The following is a 27,421-nucleotide window of genomic DNA, read 5'->3' as shown; positions in this document are numbered from 1 at the left end:
CACGACAAGACTTCACTACTGCTCACTACCAAACTGCAATCCCAGTATTGTTTACTTGCACAGTGTAGCTGCACACACTCATCCGAGAGCTGGCAAGTTTTCATTCATTTCTGTGTGTCTGTTGATGACTCAATGACTCTACCATTCAGTAAGTGGTCTCCTTCACTCCTAAATCATTCATGTTTTTATAGTTTGGAATTATTTATGTGGTCCTTTTCCCCAAAATGTGTGTTTCATCACTATTTGGATCTCTTACTACCTAATTAATCTTAGTTGCAGCTATTCAGGGAACAAATGTTCATGGAGAAAAGTGATAGACAAACTGTACAGTTCTTTTTATTTGTGCTAGATACAAACACAGAAATACAATTATAATCATGACCAGTTTCGTACATACACTGGCCATCTTCAGAAACTGTAAGTCAAAACTAATCACAATTAAAAGAATACTACTGTGATCGCCGACCAGAAACAAAAACAATTGTACAATAGTACCAGATCTGTTAGCAGTCTGAGCTTCCCTTACCTTGGATTTACAAATTACCTTCCTTGTCTCTTCTAAAATCCCACATTTTCAAATGTCACATGTTTTAAACTACACCCTCCTCATCAGCACACTGGACAAAAAATTATTATTGAGATTGAGGATTTAATGAGTTATTTGAGATGCAGTGGCTCAGAGTTCATTAAATCAGGAATGTATGCATTCAGCCCTTTGAACACAACTACTGTCATCTTGGAAGAGATGAGTGTCCTGAGCAAACTCACCATGAAACTACAGAAGAAAGGGTAACACCTGGACGCACATCATGTTGAAATAAACATTCTGGTTCATATTTGTGGTAACCCGAATGAGCGGGTCCATGTAATAGTCCAAATAACACCCTCAAAACATTACAGAAACATCAGCAGGCTGAATTACACTCTCCACACATTGGGGTTAAACATCTCATGGGGTGATCAGTGCACTTTATGCCTCGTAACATTTGTAAAGAGGCAAAACTGCAACTTGCTAGACCACACAACACACCTACAATCAGTTACGGTGCGATTTCTGTGTTGTTTGGCCATTTAAGATGTGCAAGAATACGTTCTTCTGTGAGCAATGGCCATTCACACGATACCTGACTCCAAATGTCCATATGTGCAGTTCCCTCCAAAGTGTTCATGTGGAATTCGGTCGAGGTGGACCTGCATTCACCAACAGCAGCCATTCTTATCAGGTTTAAAACTGATTCTCATCAACAAGATGTGAAATGCGACTTCAGTCCCTATTGGTTAAGAAACACCAACAAATCTATTGATTTCATTCACAGTGTTGTCATGGGAATTTCCAAACACTACAGCTTATTTGTGTCATTCTGTTATGCCTCCATGTCAATCCATCTTAGTGCTCTGATTCCACAGAACGGACTGGCACATACGTGCCACTTATGTCAGTGGTGGAGGGTCATATGATGACCAGTACCAGTTCCATACCATCTACAGCACTCCAAAGCAACCAGTGTGGTCTTTTTTAAAAGGAGGGGGGTGGGAGGGGGGGGGGGGAAGGGGGGGGGGGACTAATATTTTGTCCAGTAAGTTTATCTCCATAAATATTGAGACTACTTCATTTCACTTGAGGTTAAAAGTGGAAATAGTGTTAGCAAAACAGATATTTTAGAGTTCAATGTGACAATAGCACTGATTACTTTTTTTAAGTGTGTTAAGGCCTGCTGGTGACGGAATCTGAAATTAATTCACTCACTGTTTATTGCCACAAACTCAAATAACAGCTTGGTTTGCACATTGTGAGCTCCTTATCTTATGGAGAGTAGATTGCCAGAATAACATTTCCTAGTTTGAATACTTGAAAGCCCTGCGTTCTGCAGGAACATTCACATACTGTGATTCTGGCTTCCACCAAATGGATTCCCAAGATGTTGAAAACATGTCCTAGCTGGGATCGAGTGGTATGGTAGTCACACATGGGAACACTTCACTAAGACTCCAATTGCATTAACACATGTGGCCGAATTACTGGAAAATGCAGTAAACACTTTGAAGTTCTGTGCACTGTCATTACCAATAACAACAATCTGCAGTGTGCATATGTTGTATTGGCATTACAGTAATATTTCAACACTGCAAGGTTGATAAATGTTGCTACACAAACAAATCTGGATTTTTCCAATATAAATTGCTTTGCTGAAATTCACATAATGCCCTCACACATTAATTTTTCCATTTTTTGTTGCATGACTATATAGTCTGAGTATTAGGAAATTAATTACACATAAAAGTCAAATGTTGTAGATACTTTATTTATAAAAAAAAAACTTGCCTTTTCTAGCCATGACACCAACAGAGTTGAGCAGTCCATCACTGAAAGAGCCAGCCACCTCACCATCCTTAATGAGCTCATTCCACAGCTGGGAGAGACCTTCGGGAGTAAATGCTTGTTGTAGGTCAGTTTTAAGCCACTTGTTATCCAAGCGGCCTTGTGTTCGAAATATAACATCCATCATCTCACTTGCTTGGAACCAAATCAGAAGGCAATATCTGTAAAATGTAGTTAATTATAAATCATACCACACATTAAATTTTAACAGAATATGAAGTTACACAGTATAACACAATCTGAATTCAGTATTTAATTTCAAATGAAACATTGGAGAACAGAACTCTGAAACCGCCATTCTTCATAGCCTCATTTGTATGGGGCCTATAGCACTGACCAAGAATATCAAAATTCATATAACCCATTTAAATGCTCTTCATGTTACTGACATTACAACATGCATTACCTCAATTAACGTAAATATTTAGAGAAACTACACTTAAAGCCAAATGTAAATCTTAAAACATATTACAGTTTTAGCATGCAGATATATTTGTCACCTTTTGTCTGTTGCCTGTGGCTTTCATAATTAAAGGCTTATCAAGTACGTCACAACTTTAGAGATCATTTTGACTCCTATAAGCCTTACCCAAAGTATCACATTTCTTGTTTAAAAAGCTCATACAACAATGTAGCCTGATAGACAGAAACAGTGAGTTATGTGGGTTGTAGCATCGATGGGCCCTCACACAGACTTCATGAAAGATGACACACTGCAGACACATTTGTGAACTAACCAAAGCCACAGAAATGCAGCACAGCACACAGCACATTGAATCAAGGACAGGACTGCAGGATTTTTACGGGGTGGCCATTCAGTGCAGCAAGCTGTTGTAGGACAGAACATCACACCTGGAACAATATATGTCTGGTTCACAAGGTAATGAAAATTGGATGACTTGAGCAGACTGCATGCAATAGTTTGCAGCATGTTTCAAAAGGGGAGGAAAATACTTAACTGACAACAATCGCACATAGAAGGACCTGTATATAACAGCAGTGATCCTCCAAACTTTAACTCGAGTCCGTGGGTTACAGCCCAATAAGTATGCCGTGCTTTTTCTGTATTTTATGGAAAGACTGGAGAGAGGTTCTATGAAAAGTCAATTTTTATGTGACAAGAACTGGGGCACTACATGTGTACACACATCACAAAGCCCAGTTTGAACCATGCAGTGCCAACATCAGTGTGAAGTAGTAAGGTTTCTGTTTTGTGCTACATCATATTGAGAGTACTGTCAGTACTAATCAGTATCTCCATATTGCTGAAAGATCTCCATAAGATGTAATCCAGTTTCAGCAAGATGGACTGCTCATCCACACTTGTAAATGTATTATGGTTAAGATTTTTTGAGCAGCTGAGACTCAGCTCTTTAATCAATCTGAAAACATACCCCACTTCAAGTAACATATCAGCTAAGGTGCAGAAGTTCATGAGACATGAATACCTACTAACAGTACGCACTGACTGAGACCGTAAACTCTGACTGACACACACTAGCACTGTATAGCATCTATTTTGGTAATTCCCATTACCTGATAGATAAACTATGGTAGAGGCAGGCAACAATTCAGATTTGGAACAACTTTGAAATATAGAATGGTCTTGATCGCACAATTTTTTATTAAGTGTTTCAAAATTTCATTATCAGACTGAAATCAAAATTTAATACAAAGCTCACAAAAGTGAGCACATAAACTGAATGCAATATAAATCTCATCTCATGTAGGCATGTTTGACAGTGCCGTTGTCTATTTGAATAGTTTGGCACCGGTTCTATTCAAATAGACAATGACACTGTCAATATGCCTACATAAGATAAGATTTGTATTGTATTCAGTCTACGTGCTCACTTTCATGAGCTCTGTACTAAAGTTTGATTTTAATCCTCACCCTGATGATGAAATTTTGAAACGCATAATACTTAAGGGGAGTAAATGTTGTTAAATTGGTCAAAAAGTGTCAATGTTGTGAAAGTGGTCAAAAAGTGGCAATGTTGTGAAATTGGTCAAAAAGTGACATTTTCCGATCTTATCTCTTAATAATATTTGATCTCTCCTGAATAATTTGATGCATCATTTGTTGATTAATTCCACTTGGAAGTGTAGTTTTTACTATTTCAAAGTTAATAGTGCAATGGTAAGAAAATCCAGTCATTCTGCACTGACTTCCTGAAGTATCTCTATCTATGGAACTATTCAAACTAGAAGGCTGTGGTTTTCACCTATTTATTCCTTGAATTCATGTTAATGTTCGTGTTAAGAGGTAAAGGAAGATCTACAGACAAAAACATTGATGAACTCCAGCAATATAATGGAATGGCAATAAGAAACAGTACACATGACCTACAAGGGATGAAAAGAGCAGTTTAGGCCACATTTTTCTACAAATTATCCACTGGTGATACACGTATACCTGGTCTTTGCCTACCTGGTGTTGATTCATGGTGGAAATACCGCAAAGCTCAGGTGGTGGGTACAGAGTAATAATTTAGGCATAAAAATAGCATACCATTTGCAGTGATGGAAGCTATTAAATCCGAGAGTTAGCTCATCCTGACCTCCTTTCCAAATTTCTCCATGGTTGAACACAAAACCCAAATGAGTCTTTCAATAATGTCATTTGGACCTGCATACCAAAAAATGTTTTTCTAGGAATGAAAACTCTATGCCTGGGTGTTTGTGACACTGTGATAACGTTTAATTATGGTTATAAGGGAAGAATTAGGATACTAGAGCAACTCTGTATCACTACATGAGCCAACACACTGCAAGGCTTCCAGTGAATGGATCGACTTAGGATTATGAAAGCCCAGTGTGCAACAGAGGAACACACAAACACACCACATCCATCTCAAACACCTTCCTTTTGGATACAGGAATCAAATGAAAGTAGACCTTCAGTCTCAGGTCAGAGCAGAGTTCAGCAGCAGCAGCAGCAGCAGCTTCTTGTTTGTACAGATTGTATACAGTGTTTAGTTTAGTGCCAATCTTACGTGCTTCTGTGTAAAACTGAACAGTGACTGTTTATTTAGCTGTTCTAGTAGTGCTACTTATTTTGTTGTAAGAGTTTGTGTATTTTTCAATCTCTGTGTTGAATGAGATTAACTTCTTGGGTTAATGTTACAGTACCTGTGGTAGACACAGAAATTGATTAAAGATGGATAGGGACTGTGCCCATTGTGTACAGATGTAGCAGAAATTGGGCACTGTCCTTAAACAGCTGTAAGCTTTGGTGGTCATGGTCGAAAGGCCTCATGCTTCTGTCCTGAGGTGCACTGGTGTCAGGGCACCTACTACAACTGCTTTGGCACCTCTGGAGTCTACAGCATCATCTGAGATCTCTGATGCTGCTGCTCATTTCAATTCCCACCTCTTGATTGGTCGACACTTACCTGACAGTGATTGGTGAACAGTGGTGGGGGTCATGAATCTCTAGGTGGAAGGCAAGATTGATTACCAGTCACAAACCTTAAAAACAGGTTTGAGGTACTGCCTACTGCTGAAAGTACATCTGAACCAGCATGACACAACCTCGCCTGTTGGGTCTGTGGCCAATCTTTCTGAGAGGTTCGGATATGCACAGAGGGTGGGATTGCTTGTTACTGGGAGCTCCAATGTTAGGCAGATGATGGAGCCTCTCAGGGATATATCGACCAGTATCCACTCTGTGTGCTTGCCTCTCAGGGATATATTGACCAGTATCCACTCTGTGTGCCTGCCTCTCAGGGATATAGTGGCCTGTATCCACTCTGTATGCTTGCTGCAAATCCCATACAAGATGTGGAAGAGGTTCTGCCAGCAGAAAATGAGTATTATGGATGCACCCAGCTGCCACTCATGTCTCATGTAGGCACAAATGGTACCTGCCTCCTGAGTTCAAAGCCCATCCTTGGTTCTTACAGGCAGCTGGCAGATTTGGTGAAGACAGTTAGCCTCGACTGGGGTGTGGAAGGAAAGCTATCATTTTGAAGCACTGTTCTCAGAACTGATCATGGTCCTCTAGTTCAAAGTCAAGTGGAAGGTTTAAACCAGAGGCTCAGACGATTCTGTAACAATCTTGCACGTCAATTTCTTTACCTTTGCTATTGGGTGGAGAATTGTAGGACCCTCCCTCCCCCTTGTTAGGTCAGGCATGCACTATGCACAAGAAGTGGCAACTAGGGTAGCAGAGTAAACATGGCATGCACATGCTGGTTTTTTAAAAATAGAGAAATCTCTCCACATGCCAGACAAGGTGTGTCCAACTCAGGAAAGGGTAGCATTCTTTGTAGCAGTTTGTTAATATATTATTATTTAACTGCAGGAGCATCTATAGAAAGGTCCTGGAACTAGCCTCACTTATAAATGATCACAATGCCCTAATAGTACTTGGCACAGAAAGCTAGCTGAAACCAGATGTCAACAGCAATGAAATACTAAATTCTGATCGGAATGTACCTTGCAAAGATAAATTGAATGCTGGAGGTAGAGGTGTGTTTATGGGCATAAAAAGTACAATAGTGTCTAGTGAGATTAGCAGAGATTCGGAGCGTGAAATAATTTCGGTGAAAACAAGCATTAAATGTGGGTCAAACATAGTCTTCAGATGCTTTTATAGACTCCCTACCTCAGCAGTAGATATGGTGGAACATTTGCGGGGAACTTGGAGCATATTTTGAGTAAATTTACTGGTTGTGTTACAGTTTTAGACGGATATTTTAACTTGCCAGCTATAGACTGTGGGACTCAAGTCAGTAGGGCAGTTAGAAGGGACAGGGAATCGTGTGAAACTGTTTTCAATGCCTTATCTGAAAATTACCTGGAGCAGTTAGTCACAGAACTCACTCGTGACGGTAATAACATAGAGATCTGTTGGTGGTAAACAGACCCAAACCTTTCAACTCAGTTAGCGCAGAACAGGGAATCAGTGATCATTAGGCTGTTACAGCATCACTGAATACAGCTGTAAATAGGAATACAAAGAAAGGTAGGAAGCACCTTCTGCTTAACATGAGTGATAAGACGCGTATTTCAGATTACCTGAGCAGTTAACATGAAAATTTCATGCCCCCCAAACAATGTTGAGTATCAAAGAACAAAGGTCAAGGGCATTGTACAATACACTTTAAACACTTACATGCCAAGTAAAGTTGTGGGGATAGAAAATACCCACCACAGTCTGACAGCCATGTCAGGTAACTGCTATGAAAGCAGAGAGAGCTTCACACAAATTTAGGCAAAGCCAAAGCCTCACATACAAACAAAAATTAAATCAAGGCAAAATTAGCATAAAGAGACACATGCGTGAAGTGTTCAACAAATTCCAAAGTAAAATTCTGTTGACTGTTGGACAGAAAATCCTAAAACGTTTCAGTCTCATGTTAGATCAGTAAGCAGACCACAGCCATCTGTCCAGATACACTCTGACCATAATGGCATTGAAACAGAGGACAACACAGAACAAGCTGAAATACTAATTGTGTTTTTCCAAAACTGTTTCACAAAGGAAGTCTGCATAGTAGTACCTCATTTAAATCATTGCATGAATAACAAAAGAGCATCTGAAATCACTCAACAGAGGGATGGCCACTGGATCTGACAGGATACCAATACAGTTCTACATAGAGTATGCGAAAGAACTTCCCCTCTTCTAGCAGCAGTGGGCCACAGGTCTCTTGTGGAACAAAGGGTTCCTGATGATGGGAAAAAAGCACAGATCTTTTCTCTTTTCAAGAAGGGTTGTTGAACAAACACAAAAAACTATAGGCCTATATCTCTGACATCCGTCAGTGGTAGAATTTTAGAACATGTTTTATGCTTGCATATTATGACATTTCTGGAGACCGAAACCTCCACTGTAGAAATCAACATGGGCTCCAACAACAATGATCGTGTGGGACCTAACTTGCCCTGTTCGTCCATGAGACCCAGCAAGCAATAGATACATGAGCACAGATAGATACCGTGTGCCTCAACTTCCAGAAGGCATTCAATACAGCCCCACATTGCTGCCTAATGAACAAAATATGGAATATCTGACCAACTGTGTGACTGCACAGAAGAGCTTCTACCAAACAGAAGACAGCATGTTATTCTGAATGGAAAGAAGTCTTCGGATGTAAAAGTTACTTCAGATGTACCCCATGGGTATGTTCTAGGTCTGTTACTTTGCATAATACATATGAATGACATTATAGACAACACTGGAAGATCTCTGAGGCTTTTCACAGAGGATGCTGTTGTATACAGAGAAGTTGCAATGCTTGACAATGGTAGCAAAATTCAGGAACAGCTGCAGAGGATCAATACTTGGTGCAGGGGTGGCAACTGACCCTTAACATAAATGTAGTGTACTGAGTATAAGTAGACACAAAGACCCATTACTGGATGATTACACAATTGCAGTACCATCACCGGAAGCATTTACTTCCATAAAATATCTAGGAGTACGCGTACAGAGCTATTTAAAGTGTAACAACCACATGAAACTAATCACAAAAATGCAGATGCCGGACTGAGATTCATTGGAAGAATCCTTAGGAAATATAGTCCAGCAACAAAGCAGGTAGCTTACAAAACCCATATCCAACCAGTACTCAAATACTGCTGATCAGTTTGGGATCCATTCCACACAGGATTGATAGAGGAAATAGGTACAATCCAAAGAAGAGCAGCATGGTGCATGGTCTGTTACATGTTCATTTAGTATGCATGAATGCATCATGGAGATGATCAACCAATTCCAATGCTAGTGGCAAACACTGCAAGGGAGGCAGTCTACGGTTTACTGGTAAAATTGCAAGACTGTACATTCCTAGAAGAGGAACAAATATATTGCTTCCTCCTATGTACATCTCATGAAAAGCCCATGAAGATAAAATTAGATAGATTCGAGCCCACACGGAGGCTTACCAGCAAATTGTTTTTCCCACGAACTATTTGCGATTGGAGCAGGAAAGGGAAGAACTGACTGTGGTACGCAAAGTACTCTCATCACACACCACAAAGTGGCTTGTGAAGTGTAGATGTAGATTGGAATGGCCTGCAGTATCTGATGACATGAACCCAACACGACACATGGGACCAGCTGAAATTTACAGTGTGTCACTGCAGCACACCCCCTCTTCCTGCACCTCCTCTTACACATACTGTGTGACATCTCAGGAAGGCCCTCACTGAACATTGGGACAGGTTTGAGCAGAAATATCTCAGCCACCTAGTCGACAGCATTCCAAGCAGGATCTAAGCAGATTATAATGCACATGGTGGAACAACACTGAACTGAATGTAATCCAGCAGATTTTGATTTTGCAAACATGCACCCTCACACAGTCCACATTTATTTTAGTTATTTTGTGTGACAACAAAGTTACATTTTTCTTTTCACAAGCGTTATTCTTTCATTCTCTGCTCCCCCTGAATCTAAGCTCAGACACCTTTATTTTCAAGTGAGGAATCTACCCAACAAAAACCTTAATGTACATTTTTCAAGGTAGCACACACATACTGCCATCTGAGGTGCTTCTACATCCATCAAGACAGTTTACACTCATGGATCCTATTTAATCCAACTACTGCTAAGGAAACAACTTTTAAGTTTCCTTTAATTTATGTCTATGGTCACAAACTTTTTGTTAACAGATTATCGGTTTCAGTCTATAATGACCATCATCAGATCTGTTTTATACAAACAAAGTCAGTGCTACTGACAACATGGCTCGGGCATATGATGTTATTTACATATACTTGAGGATGCTGGTGCTGATTCTGCATTTAACATTTGATGATGCCACTATGGCCGCAGTACATTAGGACTTTGTTTTTATAAAACAGATCTGATGATGGTCATTATAGACCAAAACAGGTAATCTGTTAACAAAAAGTTTGTGACCATAGACGTAAATTAAAGGAAACTTATTGTATATACGGGTCATTGTTTTATTCGTGACAGTGTCACAGCTTGTGAAACAACTTTTTTAACTTCAAGAAAAGTTGCAGATAATCAGCACTTAGCAGACTATTTAGAGTCACTGGTGTATTAAGGGCAGCTAAGAATATTTTGCAAGTACTATCTAACAACAGTATATTGAGAAAATAACAAAACAATCAACTGAAAATAACAGCTGTCATCCATGATCATTACAATAAACAGTTGATCTTTCCCATTTTTACAAATGATAATGCAAAGTCTTGGGTAGAATAAAAATACTGGAAGGAGTAACGATTACAACTTGCTGTCTAACTGAGAAATTACACAGATGATAGAACACAAACAAGAGATATATATACCAACACCAACCTATCCGAACTCCGGATATGGGAACTTGCTCTTCAATATATCCTCTCTTCCCGTTACCCACCAGGCCTCAATCTCCGCTAATTTCAAGTTGGCGCCACTCATACCTCACCTGTCATTCAACAACATCTTTGCCTCTGCACTTCCGCCTCGACTGACATCTCTGCCCAAACTCTTTATCTTTAAATATGTCTGCTTGTGTCTGTATATGTGTGGATGGATATGTGTGTGTGTGTGCGAGTGTATACCCGTCCTTTTTTCCCCCTAAGGTAAGTCTTTCCGCTCCCGGGATTGGAATGACTCCTTACCCTCTCCCTTAAAACCCACATCCTATCGTCTTTCCCTCTCCTTCCCTCTTTCCTGATGAGGCAACAGTTTGTTGCGAAAGCTTGAATTTTGTGTGTATGTTTGTGTTTGTTTGTATATATATATATATATATATATATATATATATATATATTTTGTGTGTATGTTTGTGTGTGTGTGTGTGTGTATATATATATATCTAAAAACAAAGATGATGTGACTTACCAAATGAAAGTGCTGGCAGGTCGACAGACACACAAACAAACACAAACATACACACAAAATTCAAGCTTTCGCAACAAACTGTTGCCTCATCAGGAAAGAGGGAAGGAGAGGGGAAGACGAAAGGAAGTGGGTTTTAAGGGAGAGGGTAAGGAGTCATTCCAATCCCGGGAGCGGAAAGACTTACCTTAGGGGGAAAAAAGGACAGGTATACACTCGCACACACGCACATATCCATCCACACATACAGACACAAGCAGACATATATATATATATATACATACCCTCTCCCTTAAAACCCACATCCTATCGTCTTTCCCTCTCCTTCCCTCTTTCCTGATGAGGCAACAGTTTGTTGCGAAAGCTTGAATTTTGTGTGTATATATATATATATATATATATATATATATATATATATATATATATATATATATATATATATATATATATATATATATATATACAAACAAACACAAACATACACACAAAATTCAAGCTTTCGCAACAAACTGTTGCCTCATCAGGAAACACAAACATACACACAAAATTCAAGCTTTCGCAACAAACTGTTGCCTCATCAGGAAAGAGGGAAGGAGAGGGAAAGACGATAGGATGTGGGTTTTAAGGGAGAGGGTAAGGAGTCATTCCAATCCCGGGAGCGGAAAGACTTACCTTAGGGGGAAAAAAGGACGGGTATACACTCGCGCACACACACATATCCATCCACACATATACAGACACAAGCAGACATATTTAAAGATAAAGAGTTTGGGCAGAGATGTCAGTCGAGGCGGAAGTGCAGAGGCAAAGATGTTGTTGAATGACAGGTGAGGTATGAGTGGCGCCAACTTGAAATTAGCGGAGATTGAGGCCTGGTGGGTAACGGGAAGAGAGGATATATTGAAGAGCAAGTTCCCATATCCGGAGTTCGGATAGGTTGGTGTTGGTGGGAAGTATCCAGATAACCCGGATGGTGTAACACTGTGCCAAGATGTGCTGGGCGTGCACCAAGGCATGTTTAGCCACAGGGTGATCCTCATTACCAACAAAAACTGTCTGCCTGTGTCCATTCATGGGAATGGACAGTTTGTTGCTGGTCATTCCCACATAGAATGCATCACAGAGTAGGCAGGTCAGTTGGTAAATCATGATATAAAATAGTCCTCGTCAGGTGACCTATCTTTTTAATGGCATCTTCATCAGATAAAAATTTGAGTATTACTAGTGTCTAGATAGCATAAATTTATATCTTGCAAGTGCCATGTAATTATACATGTGAATGCTTGTAACTGATGCATCAGTCATACAGTTTAAAATGTTAATCAATACATTTTTTGGTCATTCAAAGACAGAGCCAAAGAACATTATTACAAAATTAGTAAAAATTTACTCCAAAGATGATTTACCTGTTAAAGTCAGTAATTATTAACAGAAGTTCAAAAATGTGCAAATGGTGCACAGGGTAGGAGACCAATTAAATGACCATAATTCTTCTAATTTTTCGTTCATTTCTGGATGTGGTGCGAACCTGTGACATACAAACAGTTGGAGGAAAAAATAAGATATCGCAAATATGACACCACCACTTCATTTGAACAGATAGAAAGTATAGAGCAGTGAAAAAAATTTAATTATTCCACAGTGCAATCTACACTGGTGTCCAAAATTAAAGCAACAAACAGAAACTTTGCAGGGTTGCATTTATTTTGCCACAAAATAGTACAACAGGTGATAGTAAAGTAGAAACAATGCAAAGAATACAGAATGTAATCAACTGCAACATATATAATGGTGGACAAAAATGTTATTCACTGTTTTCCAACTTAATGGATTTGCACACATATTCTGACAACCGAATAATGTGCTCAGTATGGGTTATGACCACCTCTGGCACCAATACAGCCCTGACGACGAAGAGATATGCTGTGAATGATGTCATCAATCTCATGTTGAGGCAGTAATGCCCATTCTTCCTGCAGAGTTGCTCACAAGTATTGTAGAGTGGTTGGTGGATACTGACGTGATGCAACCTGTCTCCCTAGTGCATCCCACACATGCTCTATGGGATTCAAACTGGGAAAGCAAGCAGGCCATGCCATGCGTGCAATATCTCCCGTTTCCAAGAAAACATCAACCACCCATGCTCTATGAGGTCAAGCGTTATCGTCCATCAATACAAAGTCTGGGCCCACAGTACCTTGCAACAACTGCACAATGGATCCCAAGATCTCCTCATGGTGTCTGACATCTGTTAAATCTTGCTGATTCACCCGTACAATTTCATAAAGAAGTGTTTGAGTGGTCAAGTGTTCCACGTGCCCTCCAAATGCGAACTTGTCTAGAATCACTCTCCAGACCACATCGGGACTCATCTGTGAAAAGAACATTGGCCCACCATTCGACCAGCAAGGTGGCACATCAACAGCTCCATTCTATAGACATTCCCTTGTGTGAAGACACACCAGAGGTAAACAGGCAGCAGGTCTTTGACAATAAAGGCCACTCTGTTGAAGCCTTCTGTACACCGATTGCCTCGATACAACACATGCAGTGGATGTTGCACGGTCAGATGCCAGTTGCAGTGCAGTACTAAGGTTACCATTGTGCCCTTAGAGCCAAATAATGGTCCACTCTTTCTGATGTCACACATGGTCGGCTTTGTCCTGGTCTCTGGGATACAGTTTCAGTCTCTGTAAACTGTCACCTCATCTGAGAAACAACAGAATGATTCACATTAAGCCTTCAGGCCATATCAGTTTGCTACTCTCCATCTTTCATTATTTCTATGGCCCTCCACAGCAGAAAGTCTGTAGGTGTCTTCTTTGTGCCATACTGCACTGTCTGCGACTGTGCACACAGTGATTGTGGATGTGGGACTATCCTTCACACACTGCCACACTTGATAGGTGCCCTGAAGTTATTGCTGGTGTGGTTGCTCTTTGATCAGAATGCCATCTTCTGTGCAGAACATGATCTTAACGACATCAGTTGACTGTTTGTATGACTGTATCGTGAATTAGACACGGGACACGGAAGTAGCAGTTTGTTGCTTTAATTTTGGATACCAGTGTGTATACATCATCTGGACAAAACTCGCACAATATTACAAACTGAAATACTCTGTGTAATAACTCGTAAGAAACCAAGATAACAAAATGATGAACTCTTCATGGTTAAATATCTTACATATGGATGCCATTAAATTTAATATGTAAACACAAAGGAAAGAATCAGCTAGCAGGTAAGTTACAACAGGAAAATAACAACTGTTATCCATGATTATTACAATAAACTGTTGGTGATAAAAATTACAACGTACACCAGAAATTAAGGAACAAAACTAAAGGCAACCAAAATATCAGTTTTGGTAGTCATGCTCTTTGCATGCGCGTGTGTGTGTGTGTGTGTGTGTGTGTGTGTGTGTGTGTGTGTGTGTGTGTGTGTGTGTGCGCGCGCGCGCGCGCGTGCATAATTTACTATGGAAAGAGTTTTGTCACTTGGATTTATAGTTACAACTGATCCAACAAATGTGCAGTTATGTAGTCTCAATGATATAAGAAACAAATTATTCTACAACCAAAGTCTTCCAGCAGTTAATCTCATTAATACTGTCAATTTTGCAGCCATTTGTTCTCTGTTGCTACTTGAATAATGCTATATCATATGATTCAAAAAAATCCATCTTTTGCAACTGAATTCTTTATTTGTGTCTACCAAATATGTTTCGCCATTATTCTCATTAGTGATGCACTGTACTGAATTTAAAACCTAGTTGTAGTCATTACTATTACCCTTTACAGAAAATGTTTCTTTCCAACCCAAATTCAGTATGGTGTGGCTTAATAGTAGCACTGGGTGAGCTATTTAAACTTCATCCACACTAACCATGAAAGAATTAATCAAAACTACAGTTGCTGAGTTTTACTAATGTAGTTTAAAGTTTAAAACAACAGTTATTACCAACTAAATTAGATTCACCTACCTACTAGTATATAGCAATCCTTCTGCCCTGATGACAGCAGCAGCGTGTCATGACACACAAGCACCTTCAGGGCTAGTGTGCCTCAAACTATTCACACACAATTCAAGGGCAATGGGCACTGACCTACAGGTTGATCTACACACACACACACACACACACACACACACACACACATTGGGAGAGTAGGTTCCCAGGTAATTCGCTGGTGAGAGACAATGACAATCATATCAGAGGCCTCTTTCCATCCCACACGAAACATCCACATGAGAATAACCCGACCACCCACCTGAACGTTGCCCTCTTCACAAGTGGGATGCATCGCCTCACAGTGTTCTCAATGTACTCGTACCCCATCCCCAGGACGTACTAATGTGTATCACAATTCTCAAGAGTCCAGGTGGTGTTTTGCCATGCTGTGAGCATCCAGTGGTAATGTTCCTATGCTAATGGTAATTTTTATGCCCTGTGCAATGTGGTAAACAAATGTCCACATGTGAAGCTCAAACTTAACATCTGAGGTCATCCATCAGTCCCCTAGACTTAGAACTACTTAAACCTAACTAACCTAAGGACATCACACACATCAATGCTCCAGGCAGGATTTCAACCTGCGACCGTAGCAGCAGTGCGGTTCCAGACTGAAGGACCTAGAACCGCTCAGCCACAGCGGCCGGCCACATGTGAAGCGGCAGTTTCTGTACCCCACAGCAAATTGTTAGTTCTGGCTGCTATAGTGGTTAACATGTTGTCTGCCATCACATTCATGAGTGAATTATTGCACTATGGTTCATCTGTCTGTTGTTAAAATTCATGATAAGTGACAGTGACGATTGTCATGAATACATTGATGACCAAATGATTGGTGTCATCAATGTTCCCCAAAGCAAGATACTCACAGTACACACTTGATCTGATGAGTGTGAAACAGCCATGGCCTACACAACCTTGGAGATAAAGTGTCTCATTCTTCCAACACTCATGGTCTGACCTCAATGTCAATCACGCACTCGAATGTCACATCAACACAATATGCATATAACACTTTAGAGAGCTCAGTTTGCCACAGCAACGGAAGTGTTCTCTCTGGAACAGAGTTCTCACTAGTTATATTGGTCATGAGTGAATATTAATAGACCTAACTGCCGCTATGAAAGACTTATTGCAATGCAATTTGTCTGACTGGGGCCCCTGGGATATAAAGTGCAGTCGAATGCTCTATCATGCCTAGTGAAGAGAGAGCGGAAGGCTACAGATTTCACACATCAGCAGCACATTTACAGTTGTACAACAGTGCATCGCTAGAGATTTTTTTGGAACTCTACTTCATAATACTAAGATCTAACTAGTTACATAACACGGTAAGCAAGCACATTATAAACTCTCAGTCAGGTAACACTTTAAAAATTACAGTGGTCACCCTATCCAAACTTCTTAAGGACAATTTTGTTTCACAATTAGCTAAACAAGATGAGGAGGTCATACAGTTTTAATCATCACTTCAAAAATGAATTAATTAATTACATAAAAAATAAAGTCATGTAATTAACTTTTCGTTACTGTGATAAAATGGGTATGGGCTGTGATATTTAGTTTCAGCTTCTCTAGCAGCTCGCTTCAGTACTGAGGCATGGGGATTTCAATGTGTACCAGCACTGAAGACATAAGTGCAAACCACCAAACAAAATTCATTGTGTAAGTCTATTTTTCTACATCTGCATCTAGATACCGTATGGTGCATTGCAGAGGGTACCCTGCACAACTACTACTCATTTCCTTTCCTGTTCCACTCACAGACAAAGCAAGGGAAAAATGACTGCCTATATGCCTCCATATGAGCCCTAATTTCTCATATATTATCTTCGTGGTCCTCATGCAGAATGTATGTACAATTGTTCTGCCGTCAGCTTCAAATGCCAGTTCTCTTAACTTTCTCAGCAGTGTTCTTCGAAATGAGTGTTTTCCTCCCTCCATGGATTCCCACTTCAGCTCCCGAAGCTTACCTGTAGCACTTGCACACTAATCGAACCTACCAGTAACAAATCCACTAGCTCACCTCTGCACTGCTTCAATGTCTTCTTTTAATCTGACCTGGTGCGGATCCCAAATGCTCATATAGTACTCCAGAATAGTAGCATTAGCACCCTACATGTGGTCTACTTTATAGATGAACTATACTTTCCTAAAATTCTCCCAATAAACCAAAGTTAATCACCTGCCTTCCCTATCACAATCTTCACATGCTTGTTCCATTTCATATCGCTTCGCAACATTACGCCCAGATATTTAAATGACGTGACACTGTCTAGCAGGACACTACTGATGCTGTATCATAAGAGCCAGCTACCATTCATCACACCAACTTTCTCACTGTTTTAATTAAAACTTTATAACTACCATCCACACCTAACTTCCTTTTATTCTTTCTGGAGATACAGGGTGATTCACGAAGATATGCAAATATTTTAGTATGTTATTCTCAAAGTAAAACTAAAGGAAAAAGTTCACATACACATAGGTCCGCAAATGTTTAGTTATGAAATTACAGCTAACAAAAGATTTTGCCTGAAATTTAGCAACTTGCCTAGTATGAAGCCATCGTAAAACTGTACGAGGTTAAAGCAAAGCACGACTTCCATTTATTTTGTTGTTATTGATCTTGTGAATCTAATAAAACATGTCCCAGATGTGTATCTGTAGTAGTTTTCCAGAAAATCCAGAGAAGCAAAGACATAATTTCATAAAATTTTTAATTCATTAACTGTTTGGCCCAATTTGTTTTTTTAAATTCCAGACAATTGCACAAAATTTTCAACAGAAGTTTTAGGGAATTTAATTTTGGAAAAATGACGGTAATAATGTTAACAAAAACTGTATGTATTAATTGAAGACATAAAGTCTGTAAATGAGTCGGCAATCTATTTTCACAAGTCTGTCTTGATCACACAGATTTCTTATAATTTATTACCGGTTTCGGCACACTGCTATCCTCAGATGATTAAAATATTCTGGTATGTATATATCATGTACTCACATGTTTAACTTGACGATGATTTACATCAGAATATTTTAATCATCTGAGGATGGCAGTATGCCAAAACCGGTAATAAAGTGTAAGAAATTTGTTCGATCAAGACTGACTTGTGAAACCGTATGAATGTGTCAGATAATCTGCTTTTATTAATACCATAGCACAAATGGATTTGTATTAAACAAAGCTCAGAATTAAGGAAATTGTACAGTGTACATACAATTTCACAATACATTCACAATAAATGTTCACAAATGTCTCCACTGAGTTCAATGCATTTAGCTACACATGTATGAACAGATTTTGTTGCTCGTTTCAGTTCCACAGGATTGTTCTAAATTTTGTCTATTGCATTCATAATGCCAAGAAGTAATGCCTCACATGTACTGACTTTGTCCTCATAAAATATGTCTTTCACCCAGCCCCATACACAAAAATCCATTTGTGTAAAATCGGGCAATCTGGGTGGCCACAGAAGAGCAGCACCATGACCAATCCATTTCTGGGGAAAATGTTCCTTTAAATGTGTAGTAACAGTGTTGGTGAAATTTGGAGGTGCACCATCAGGTTGAAAATACATTTGCAATCACGTAGCAAGCAGAACATCTTGGAGAAAGCGGGGCATTTCTTCTTGAAGTAATTGTAAGTACATCTCGCCAGATGGATGTCCAATAAAGTGTGTGTTGATTAAACAATACCAAACATTTATGCTAAATCGCTGTTGGAAATTGCGTTGCACTGTTGCATGTGGGTTTGCTTCAGACCATACGTGCTCGTTATGTAAATTGTTTATACCATCTTGAGTAAACTGTGCCATATCAGTAAATAAAATGTATTTATGTAACCACTGATTAGTGTTTAACCAGTTGCACAACTCCAAGTGAAGGGCAAGATCTCCCAGATGTAAATAATGCACTTTTTGTTTATGGTAAGGATACACATTATTTTGTACTTCCTTACATTGTGAAATGCCTATTCGTTGAGAGATATATCATGTACTGGTAAGCGGGCTCGCTTAAAGTATTGGGTGCTTGTACTAATTATGAATGCTAGGTAGAGAACCTGTCTCTCATAACATTCGAAATACTCTGCTAATGGTTCGTGCATTCGGAATACTCTGAGTTGGATAATGTAAATGATATTCATTAACTGCAGCCGTAGCATCACCATCACATTAGCCATAAATAAACACCATATCAGCGTATTCCTCTGTCGTAAATTTGAAAAGCATCCCTATTTCATAAATAATCTACAAATTACAACAGTTACTATGTGGTTTCACTTAAATACACTGTTGTTGTTATGTTCTTTCACTGAACAATACAGAAAACTAACTTGTTTCAATGTTATGAAATGACTGAAACAACTCACTAATGGTTGCCAACAATGACAAGCATTTCTACATTCTTAATGGAAAGTAAACGAATTTACTTGTATAATAATCTTTGCTTCTCTCAATGTTCTGGAAAACTATTGCAGGTATACGTCTGGGACATATTTTACTACATTCACCAGACCAGTAACAACAAAATAAATGGAAATAGTGCTTTACTTTAACCTTCATATTTGCGAAGTTGCAAAATTTCGACAGAAATCTTTTATCAACCATAACTCTGTAACTAAACATTTGCGGACCTATGTTTATATTAACTTTTTTCTTTAGTTTTACTCGTAGAATAACATATTAAATATCTGCATATCTTTGTGAATCAACCTGTGTATGTAATTGTGCGAACTGCTGTTTTTAGTCTCTTGCCTAGAATATAGTGTGTTTTTCATTACAGTATTTATGGAGGGTCTTATGAGCCTGATCATGAAACCAATTGCTTATCCACATATGGTTGAATTGTTAATTGCGAAAACTATCATTCACTTTTCTTATATCTATTTAGGTTGGTTGAAATTTTTTCCATAGCTAAAACTCTACAAACACAAGCAATAAAGAGTATTACATATTCAACCAATTGTGAAAGCATGTACTGCTTCAAAACTTAACTGCTTCAATTATACTGACATTTCTGGAAATTACTTTGTTCATTAACCACCTTTGTACCCGAGATTGATAATTCACAGCTATGTAGCAGCACTCAACTTGAAGGCTGCCGATTTTAATTCTGGCGGTGGAAGAAATGTTCATTGCTAATATTTAGCAGAAAAGGGAAGGAGAGGTTATTGATCACCAGATTTTGCACCAATGCTCTGTGTTAATCCACAAACCCCTCCACAGTAGCTCATGGAGTAAGTGCATGTTGGTGATGATCCATCCATCCATCAGATGGGGACATTAAGATCGATACTCCCCGTGGCACGGTTCAGGCACAGGATTTCACCCTCTTCCTGTCCTTCATCCAGACGCTGTAGAAGCATTCATCAGTCATCCATATGGCAAGAAACACAATTGACAGTTCAGACCAGAAGAAGACAATGACAACCACCACCACTAGGAGCATGCCAAGGATAGTAATTAGGGGTTCGTGCACCTGCCACCAATGCTCATTGCCTGACTATGGCACTGACTATGACTTTGTTTATTAATTTATGCTGACTATACAGGCACTATTACAAACTGCTATCGTTCAATAGAACAGCAGTAACTCACTTATGCGCAATCCTATTTACAGCAATTATTGAACTTTCAAGGGCGGGGGAAAAGGAGTGGAGACAGAGTGACCAAAATATGGTTCAAAAGAAATTCATGAGATGTATGATGTTCTTGGCCCACAGCTATCCTCCTCTACTTCCCTCCAGTCCAATTGATTTTTCTGGCTTCTGTCTGATAATCTGGTAGTCATTCTTCAGTTAGCTATCAATCTTATCTCACAGTATGTCTTTTTATCTCTCAAAACCTATTAACAGTGCCTTGTCACACAGCATACTTCAATAACAATTGTATAACATACAACCACCATTTCAATACATATTTTTATGAAAATCTGCAACAGCTGACAAATTACTGACAACACAGCAAGGTTATTGTCAGCTTCTACTATAACGCCCTAATGCCATTTAGGATCAACTCCATTTGTACACAAAAACAACATACATGCACAATTGCCAACTTAATCATTTCAGCTCATTTTTAGATTTTACTTTAGAGGAACGCACAGTATACACACTATTCTGTAAAACTGCCCTTTGCTTCTGAACTCAAAATAAAATACACAGAACCACATTCTCTTCGAGCAATAATATAAGAATAAAGCATTACAAAAGTATCCGATTCCAACCGTCTACTTTGACCCATGACATCGTCGATATGGCGTAAATGGCTACTTCCAGCATATACAAAATGACAACAATGACGTCACTACATACACATGGTAACAAACATGGACAAAAATAAAAATGATACAATAACATCTCACTCCAAAACAAAATGGAACTAACAGGACATTCGCAGAAAATTGGGAAAAATTTGTAAATTTGTGGTAAGATCTTATGGAACCAAACTGCGGAGTCATCAGTCCCTAACCTTACACGCTACTTAATCTAACTTACGCTAAGGACAACACACACACCCATGCCCAACGGAGGACTCGAACACCCGACAGGGGGAGCCGTGCGGGCTGTGACAAACACATTTCAGACCACGCATCTACCCCGTGTGGCAAAGAATTGGAGTTTAGGATGGGGGCAAGCTACAACAAAAACATCGCAACATCTAAAAACAAATAACGTAAAAAAATTAAATTACAACATTTCACCACACCATTAAACCACAGGTATCAGACATTTCCCTTGAGCTACATAGCTCAACTACAGCTATTGATACCAAAAAACCAGCACCTACAACTCTGAAGAGTGGAACCAAACCCCAACAATTCAAAAACCCAAATATCCCATGTTCACTACATCAATTAAAACGCAACCGACGTACCATAAATATATTATACACAAAACATCACACACACACACACACACACACACACACACACACACACACAAAAAGGTGCACGCCGACAATGCTACCTCACTGGGCCGAGCCGCCAGAAGTCTCACCAGTTTCATGTCGTTTCACAAACAATATTTTAGGTGTCATACGCAACATATTCAGCAATAATACCGAACATCTGCAGAAACTGTGTGTCAGACATCATATCATCACCCACTTCAGAATGTAATGATACACTTGTGAAATCACTGTCATATTCACAGCTAACAAAAAAGCAACCAAAAAATTAGACTTCTTTCCGCACAACACGCTTCAAACTAATCAGACCTAACAAAAACGCCAGGCACATAAGAAAAACCTTAATACCTCACTGAAAACACTTCCACAACCCACATTACCACACCAACTACCTAAACTCAAAACCACATTAGCACGATGACAACTAAAACTCAAATGAACCCAATACTACACGTTAAACTCAGCATGTCTACATCCACCACCAGAGGGCATGATCAAGTGCAACAACACACCACCTACAAACATAATGAACTCAAAAACTCTGCGCTGCAGTGGCGTCACACATCACAACATCATTATGTCACGGGTCAAAGCAGACGGGTGGAATTGGACACTTCTGTTGATTCAAAAATAATGTATTATATTCAGTGATTTTTTTAAAAAAAATAACTAAATAAAAATAAAAAACGCCTTTCTGTATGCAGTCCCAATGTGGTAATGAATGAGTTTCTTCTTCCTTTTTATCTTATTATTCTATTAACAGTGTATTTGCACTGTTGCAAAGATATTTCTTCATACCATATTTACATGTTCTTGTAATTAAACAAGTGATAGCAGCTATGTCTAACCTGGTTGCAGTGAATCTAAAACACCACAAATAGTGGGACCACAAGCACTTCATGTATGACTGGCATAAAGAATGTAATAAACACAAAATATTAGGTTATTACAAGTTGGGAATGTATTTTAAATAAATACACAAGGAAAACACAGACAATAAGAGACATTAAGTAAAAATTTAGGTCTGTAGTATACTAACTATTTATTTTTTTAGCCTGTGTGCACACTTAATGAGTAAGCATTCACTAGGTTAAAACATAATTTGGCAACCAAACAATTTTATTTTTATCCTACACTTATTCAATGACAGTAATTCCTTTATGCATTAGGTCATTATACTGACAAACAAGCCGTATCCACCAGAATGTACTTATGTTGATGTGGTCATTAATTTAAGCCAAAGTAAAGACTGTTATTAAACAGTAAGACATTCCTTCAAGAGGCTGATGAACTTGAAATTACCTCTTTTTACTGGGGTACACATCTTAGTTAATAATGCTTTCTTCGATTGTGTGGTTTCTTGAAGTCATGTCTGGAGTCATCTTCAAATAATAATTTAAGTCATTTTCATATCCTTTCCTTCACATGACATACTATCTATAGCACACTCAGCTGTACAAAAAGTGATACAATAATATTGTGGAAAGTAAAATACTGATGTATTGAAGTAAGAGTTAACCGTATATAAAACAATATCGGTTTTATAATGACACCCTCATAAATAATGTGTATCTTGATGTACAACTCTAATTACTTCCCTCAGCCTACACTCTTCCAGTATTAATTTTCAGTGTAAGGTCTGCATTCTCTCTTCCATCAACAAATGTTTAAAGTCAAGTGGTTCAGTAGCAAGAGTAGCTCACACATTAATATGCTTTTGCTCATCCCAGACTGCCATTCAAATAGTTATGGTATAAAGAGTTAATGTTGTCAGTACTCAACCAGTCAAGAGAAGAGATGTAAGTGGAAATTTTCACAAATGGTAAAATTACATACTCCACAAGCTACCATACTGGGCATGGTGGAGGGTACCTTGTACCAATAGTAATTCCCTTTCCTGTTCCACTCACTAACGAAGCAAATGACTGCCTATATGCCTCTGTAAAAGCCCTAATTTCTCTCATCTTGTCTTCACAGTCCTTATGTAAGATGCACATTGGTGGCAGAAGAATTGTTCTAGTGTTGCAAATAACTGTTCTCTATAAACTTTCTCAACAGCACTTTTGGTAAAGAACATCTATACATAGTCTTCTTTATGGATAACCTACACACAACCTGTAATTTTCCCAATAAACCATAGTTGACCATTTGTCTTCCCTACCACTGACCTCATGTGCTTGTTCCATTTCACATCGCTTTGCACTGTCACGCCTATACATGCGTCAAGAATACCATTAATACTCTATCCAAACATTACAGGCTGTTTCCCTACTCGTCTCCATTAACTTATACTTTTCTACATTTAGAGCAAGCTGCCATTCATTACAACAAACAGAAATTCTAAGTTGCCATGTATTGCCCTACAGCCACACAATAACACTTTCCCATACGCTACAGCACAATGTCATCCACAGTCACAGTTTATTGCTCACCCTATTTGTCACATTGTTTATTATATGGAGTACAAGAACAGCTCTGTAACTCTTCCGCGGGGGCTCTCCTGATGATGCCCTGGTACTTTTTTTCATATAAAAGCCTCATATCATGTCTCCTTTCGCTTGACTGATCATATTATATTTGCATATTACTGTCATTCTCCCCATTAAAAACTGTCTTTATTTTCAAAATTCAGGACAAGGTTGACACTGAATCTACATACTCATCTTGGAAATTACACTTAATATGCCTTATACTCTAAGGAACTAAGCTCCCAAAACACTATTAGCAACTCTTGAAGGTAATAATATTTCAGTGTTATAAGCTCCATTAGGGTTCACGGCCTTGTGATGTAGGTCATTAAGGCAGCATAGATCCTCGATTTCAACAAGGGGTGAAAACACTAACGCATATAAACAAAAACTACAAAAACCTAACTATCTGGACAAAAATCTGAACCTTCCACATATGCTTGTAGTGTATTAGGAATGCACCTTATTGTCCAGGTTTCTTCCCACTCTGGTACCAACTAAGCTGCTACAATATAGAAAACAAAGATAACACTGTCAATGGGAATGTTTAAAAAAAAAATTAAACTGAGATTTTACCAAGACGCACTGATGTATTCAAACACAGAGAGAGGTCCGTGTTTAAACAGAACTTAAAAACTTACACCCTTCACAGAATACATGTTTAAACACAATAAATGTGGACTGTGCACAAAGAAAAACACTAGAATCAAAGTTCATGTCATGCACATGCAAATTTGCTATTCGTGCCATATCCAAATAAACAAAGTACTTCTGTGTTATGTCTGACAGTCTCAAAAATGAGAACGTAAGGGCAAAGGACACAATTTTACAGTAATACATAAACTTGAAAACAACAAGTCCATGAAAGATTTCACCAGAAAAACCTACATGAGGTGAAGACAAGCTGAGAACATTTCCACATTGTGCAGGGGAATGTTGGTAACCCATTTATTATAAGGATACAATAAAAAATTAATCTGATAAAATGAGCTGTCCAACAGTTTCCTTTCTCCAGCAATGGTAGCACTAGCATTGACAAATTGCACAATGAATAATGAGATGGGAAAAGCACTCAGTGTTTTCTTGTAAAAGAATTTTGCAGAAACTTAGTACATGTACATCCTAATACAATTTATCTACACACTAGTAAAATACTTGCAACATCTATGTTTCAAGTTACTTAATATATTCTGTAGGTAGCCATTACAAGACTAACTCTACATCGCAGTCTTCTCAGTAACATAAAAAAAAGATCACTGCCATAGATGTCCATTAAATAATTAGTTCCCCACAATGCAGCCTACAACATGTAAGGCAGATAACAGGAAACATGTAGAATCACAAAACAATTGTATAAGTCCTTTATTGCTCAACTCATCCCAAGGAGCACTTCAAACTGTTCAATAAACAGAGCAAATACTCTGTTACAAGTTTTCCTCTACTTCTCAAGATAAGAACTCTGAACATACATAATTATAAAAAAAAAATATTGTCGAGTCCATTCCAAACTTTAATGCTTAATGTTAGAGTCAGAACACAACGTCACAATGTGATCACTGGAGTGTAAACAACTGCAGAAAGAGCTACATCCCATGTAAATGCAATCATAACACCACCAAAGAGTCAGTCTCATTATCATAATGACATGAACAAATATTGATTGGCTCCATCACTTTATTTCTCAGTGAAATACAAGTGGCAATAAAAACTACATAACTCGGAAATGTGGGGGTAGTAACAACAAATGCCTTCATTATACAGTACATTTAACAATGAACAAACTTGTAAAATTAGTAATATATACAAAACACAAATTTTCCAGACCCTCTGAAGTAATATTAAAACAGCAATGAAAACCAAGTAATACTGCGCCTAGTAAATATGAAGCTGCAAATGAACAAGTGCTCTATGCCTAAAAATCTAACAACTTGAAATATACATGCATTCAGTTCGATAATGTACAAGAAATATTGCACAGATCGCAACTACAACGGGCCATAAAACAATGTCAACTGCATCTGTCCAAAACTGCACGGAAAATTAAGTACATTAAAATCAAAAGAGTACACGGTCACAAAAAAATAAATATATATAAGCAAATCACAGAAGCTTCAGTGACGCACACTAGTAACACAAAGAACTAAAACCTAAGCATAAAATAATGTGGAAACGTAGTGTTACTGATGCTGGAGGAGCACAATAACGATCGAGAAATTAAGCTCGAGAAGCTATTAACAGATACAATAAAGTGAATGAAATAACACACTATTTAACAATGTTGACTTCCTCTTTAAGAAAAAAACAAAAAACAAAAAAAATGCGCAAAATTTAGCTAGCGTACCAAAACAAACAACGCGAGGAACTATTTAAAATTCCGAATCAGCTTATGTTTACCTATTATTAATGAACTCTATCATTGGTACAATGACAGATCATCTGATCGGAACAACACATTTCTAATATTTGCGTGGGACAACTAAAACATATGAACAACTACATTATCCACAACTCTACGCACCACTGTCAAACTAACATGTTTATGCTAACCAAAGATTATTTCTACCAGTAACACGATAACTGACAGGCGTCTAAAGCTAGCGAAATGAGGGATGCTCAACTACCGGACCTACCGATAGATGGCTCTACCAGCTGATTACTGTCGTCTGTATTGCCCGCCATATTCGAATTTGCCAAGAAGTTTCTCTCGGTCTGTACGGTGTATAAGGAATTAAGGATTATCGAAATGGTGATTTCTTGTTCCGCTTTCAATTGTACGAAACGATGGAGTAAGGAAAGTGACTTACCATTTCACAGGTAATAGGACTACCGATACAATACGATAACAAT

At 38.6% G+C, this 27,421-nt stretch overlaps 1 protein-coding gene across 1 annotated transcript in view; it reads right to left on the bottom strand.

Annotated features, from left to right (window-relative positions):
* LOC124556600 (E3 ubiquitin-protein ligase HERC2) overlaps window positions 1-27,104 on the bottom strand; it is an 832,907-nt gene extending 805,803 nt beyond the window's left edge. Inside the window, exons 1-3 of the mRNA XM_047130567.1 lie at window positions 26,969-27,104; window positions 12,593-12,714; window positions 2,324-2,541 (exon numbers count right to left, since the gene is read on the bottom strand). Of these exons, the coding sequence (XP_046986523.1) occupies window positions 2,324-2,507 (184 nt within the window). The 5' untranslated portion in view covers window positions 2,508-2,541; window positions 12,593-12,714; window positions 26,969-27,104. The remainder of the gene's footprint in view (window positions 1-2,323; window positions 2,542-12,592; window positions 12,715-26,968) is intronic.
* Window positions 27,105-27,421: the final 317 nt, after the last annotated feature.

The sequence above is a fragment of the Schistocerca americana genome, chromosome X (genome assembly GCF_021461395.2).
Source record: "Schistocerca americana isolate TAMUIC-IGC-003095 chromosome X, iqSchAmer2.1, whole genome shotgun sequence".
Lineage (NCBI taxonomy): Eukaryota > Metazoa > Arthropoda > Insecta > Orthoptera > Acrididae > Schistocerca > Schistocerca americana.
Note: the sequence above shows the minus strand (reverse complement) of the source record. Positions and strands in the feature narration are given on the sequence as shown.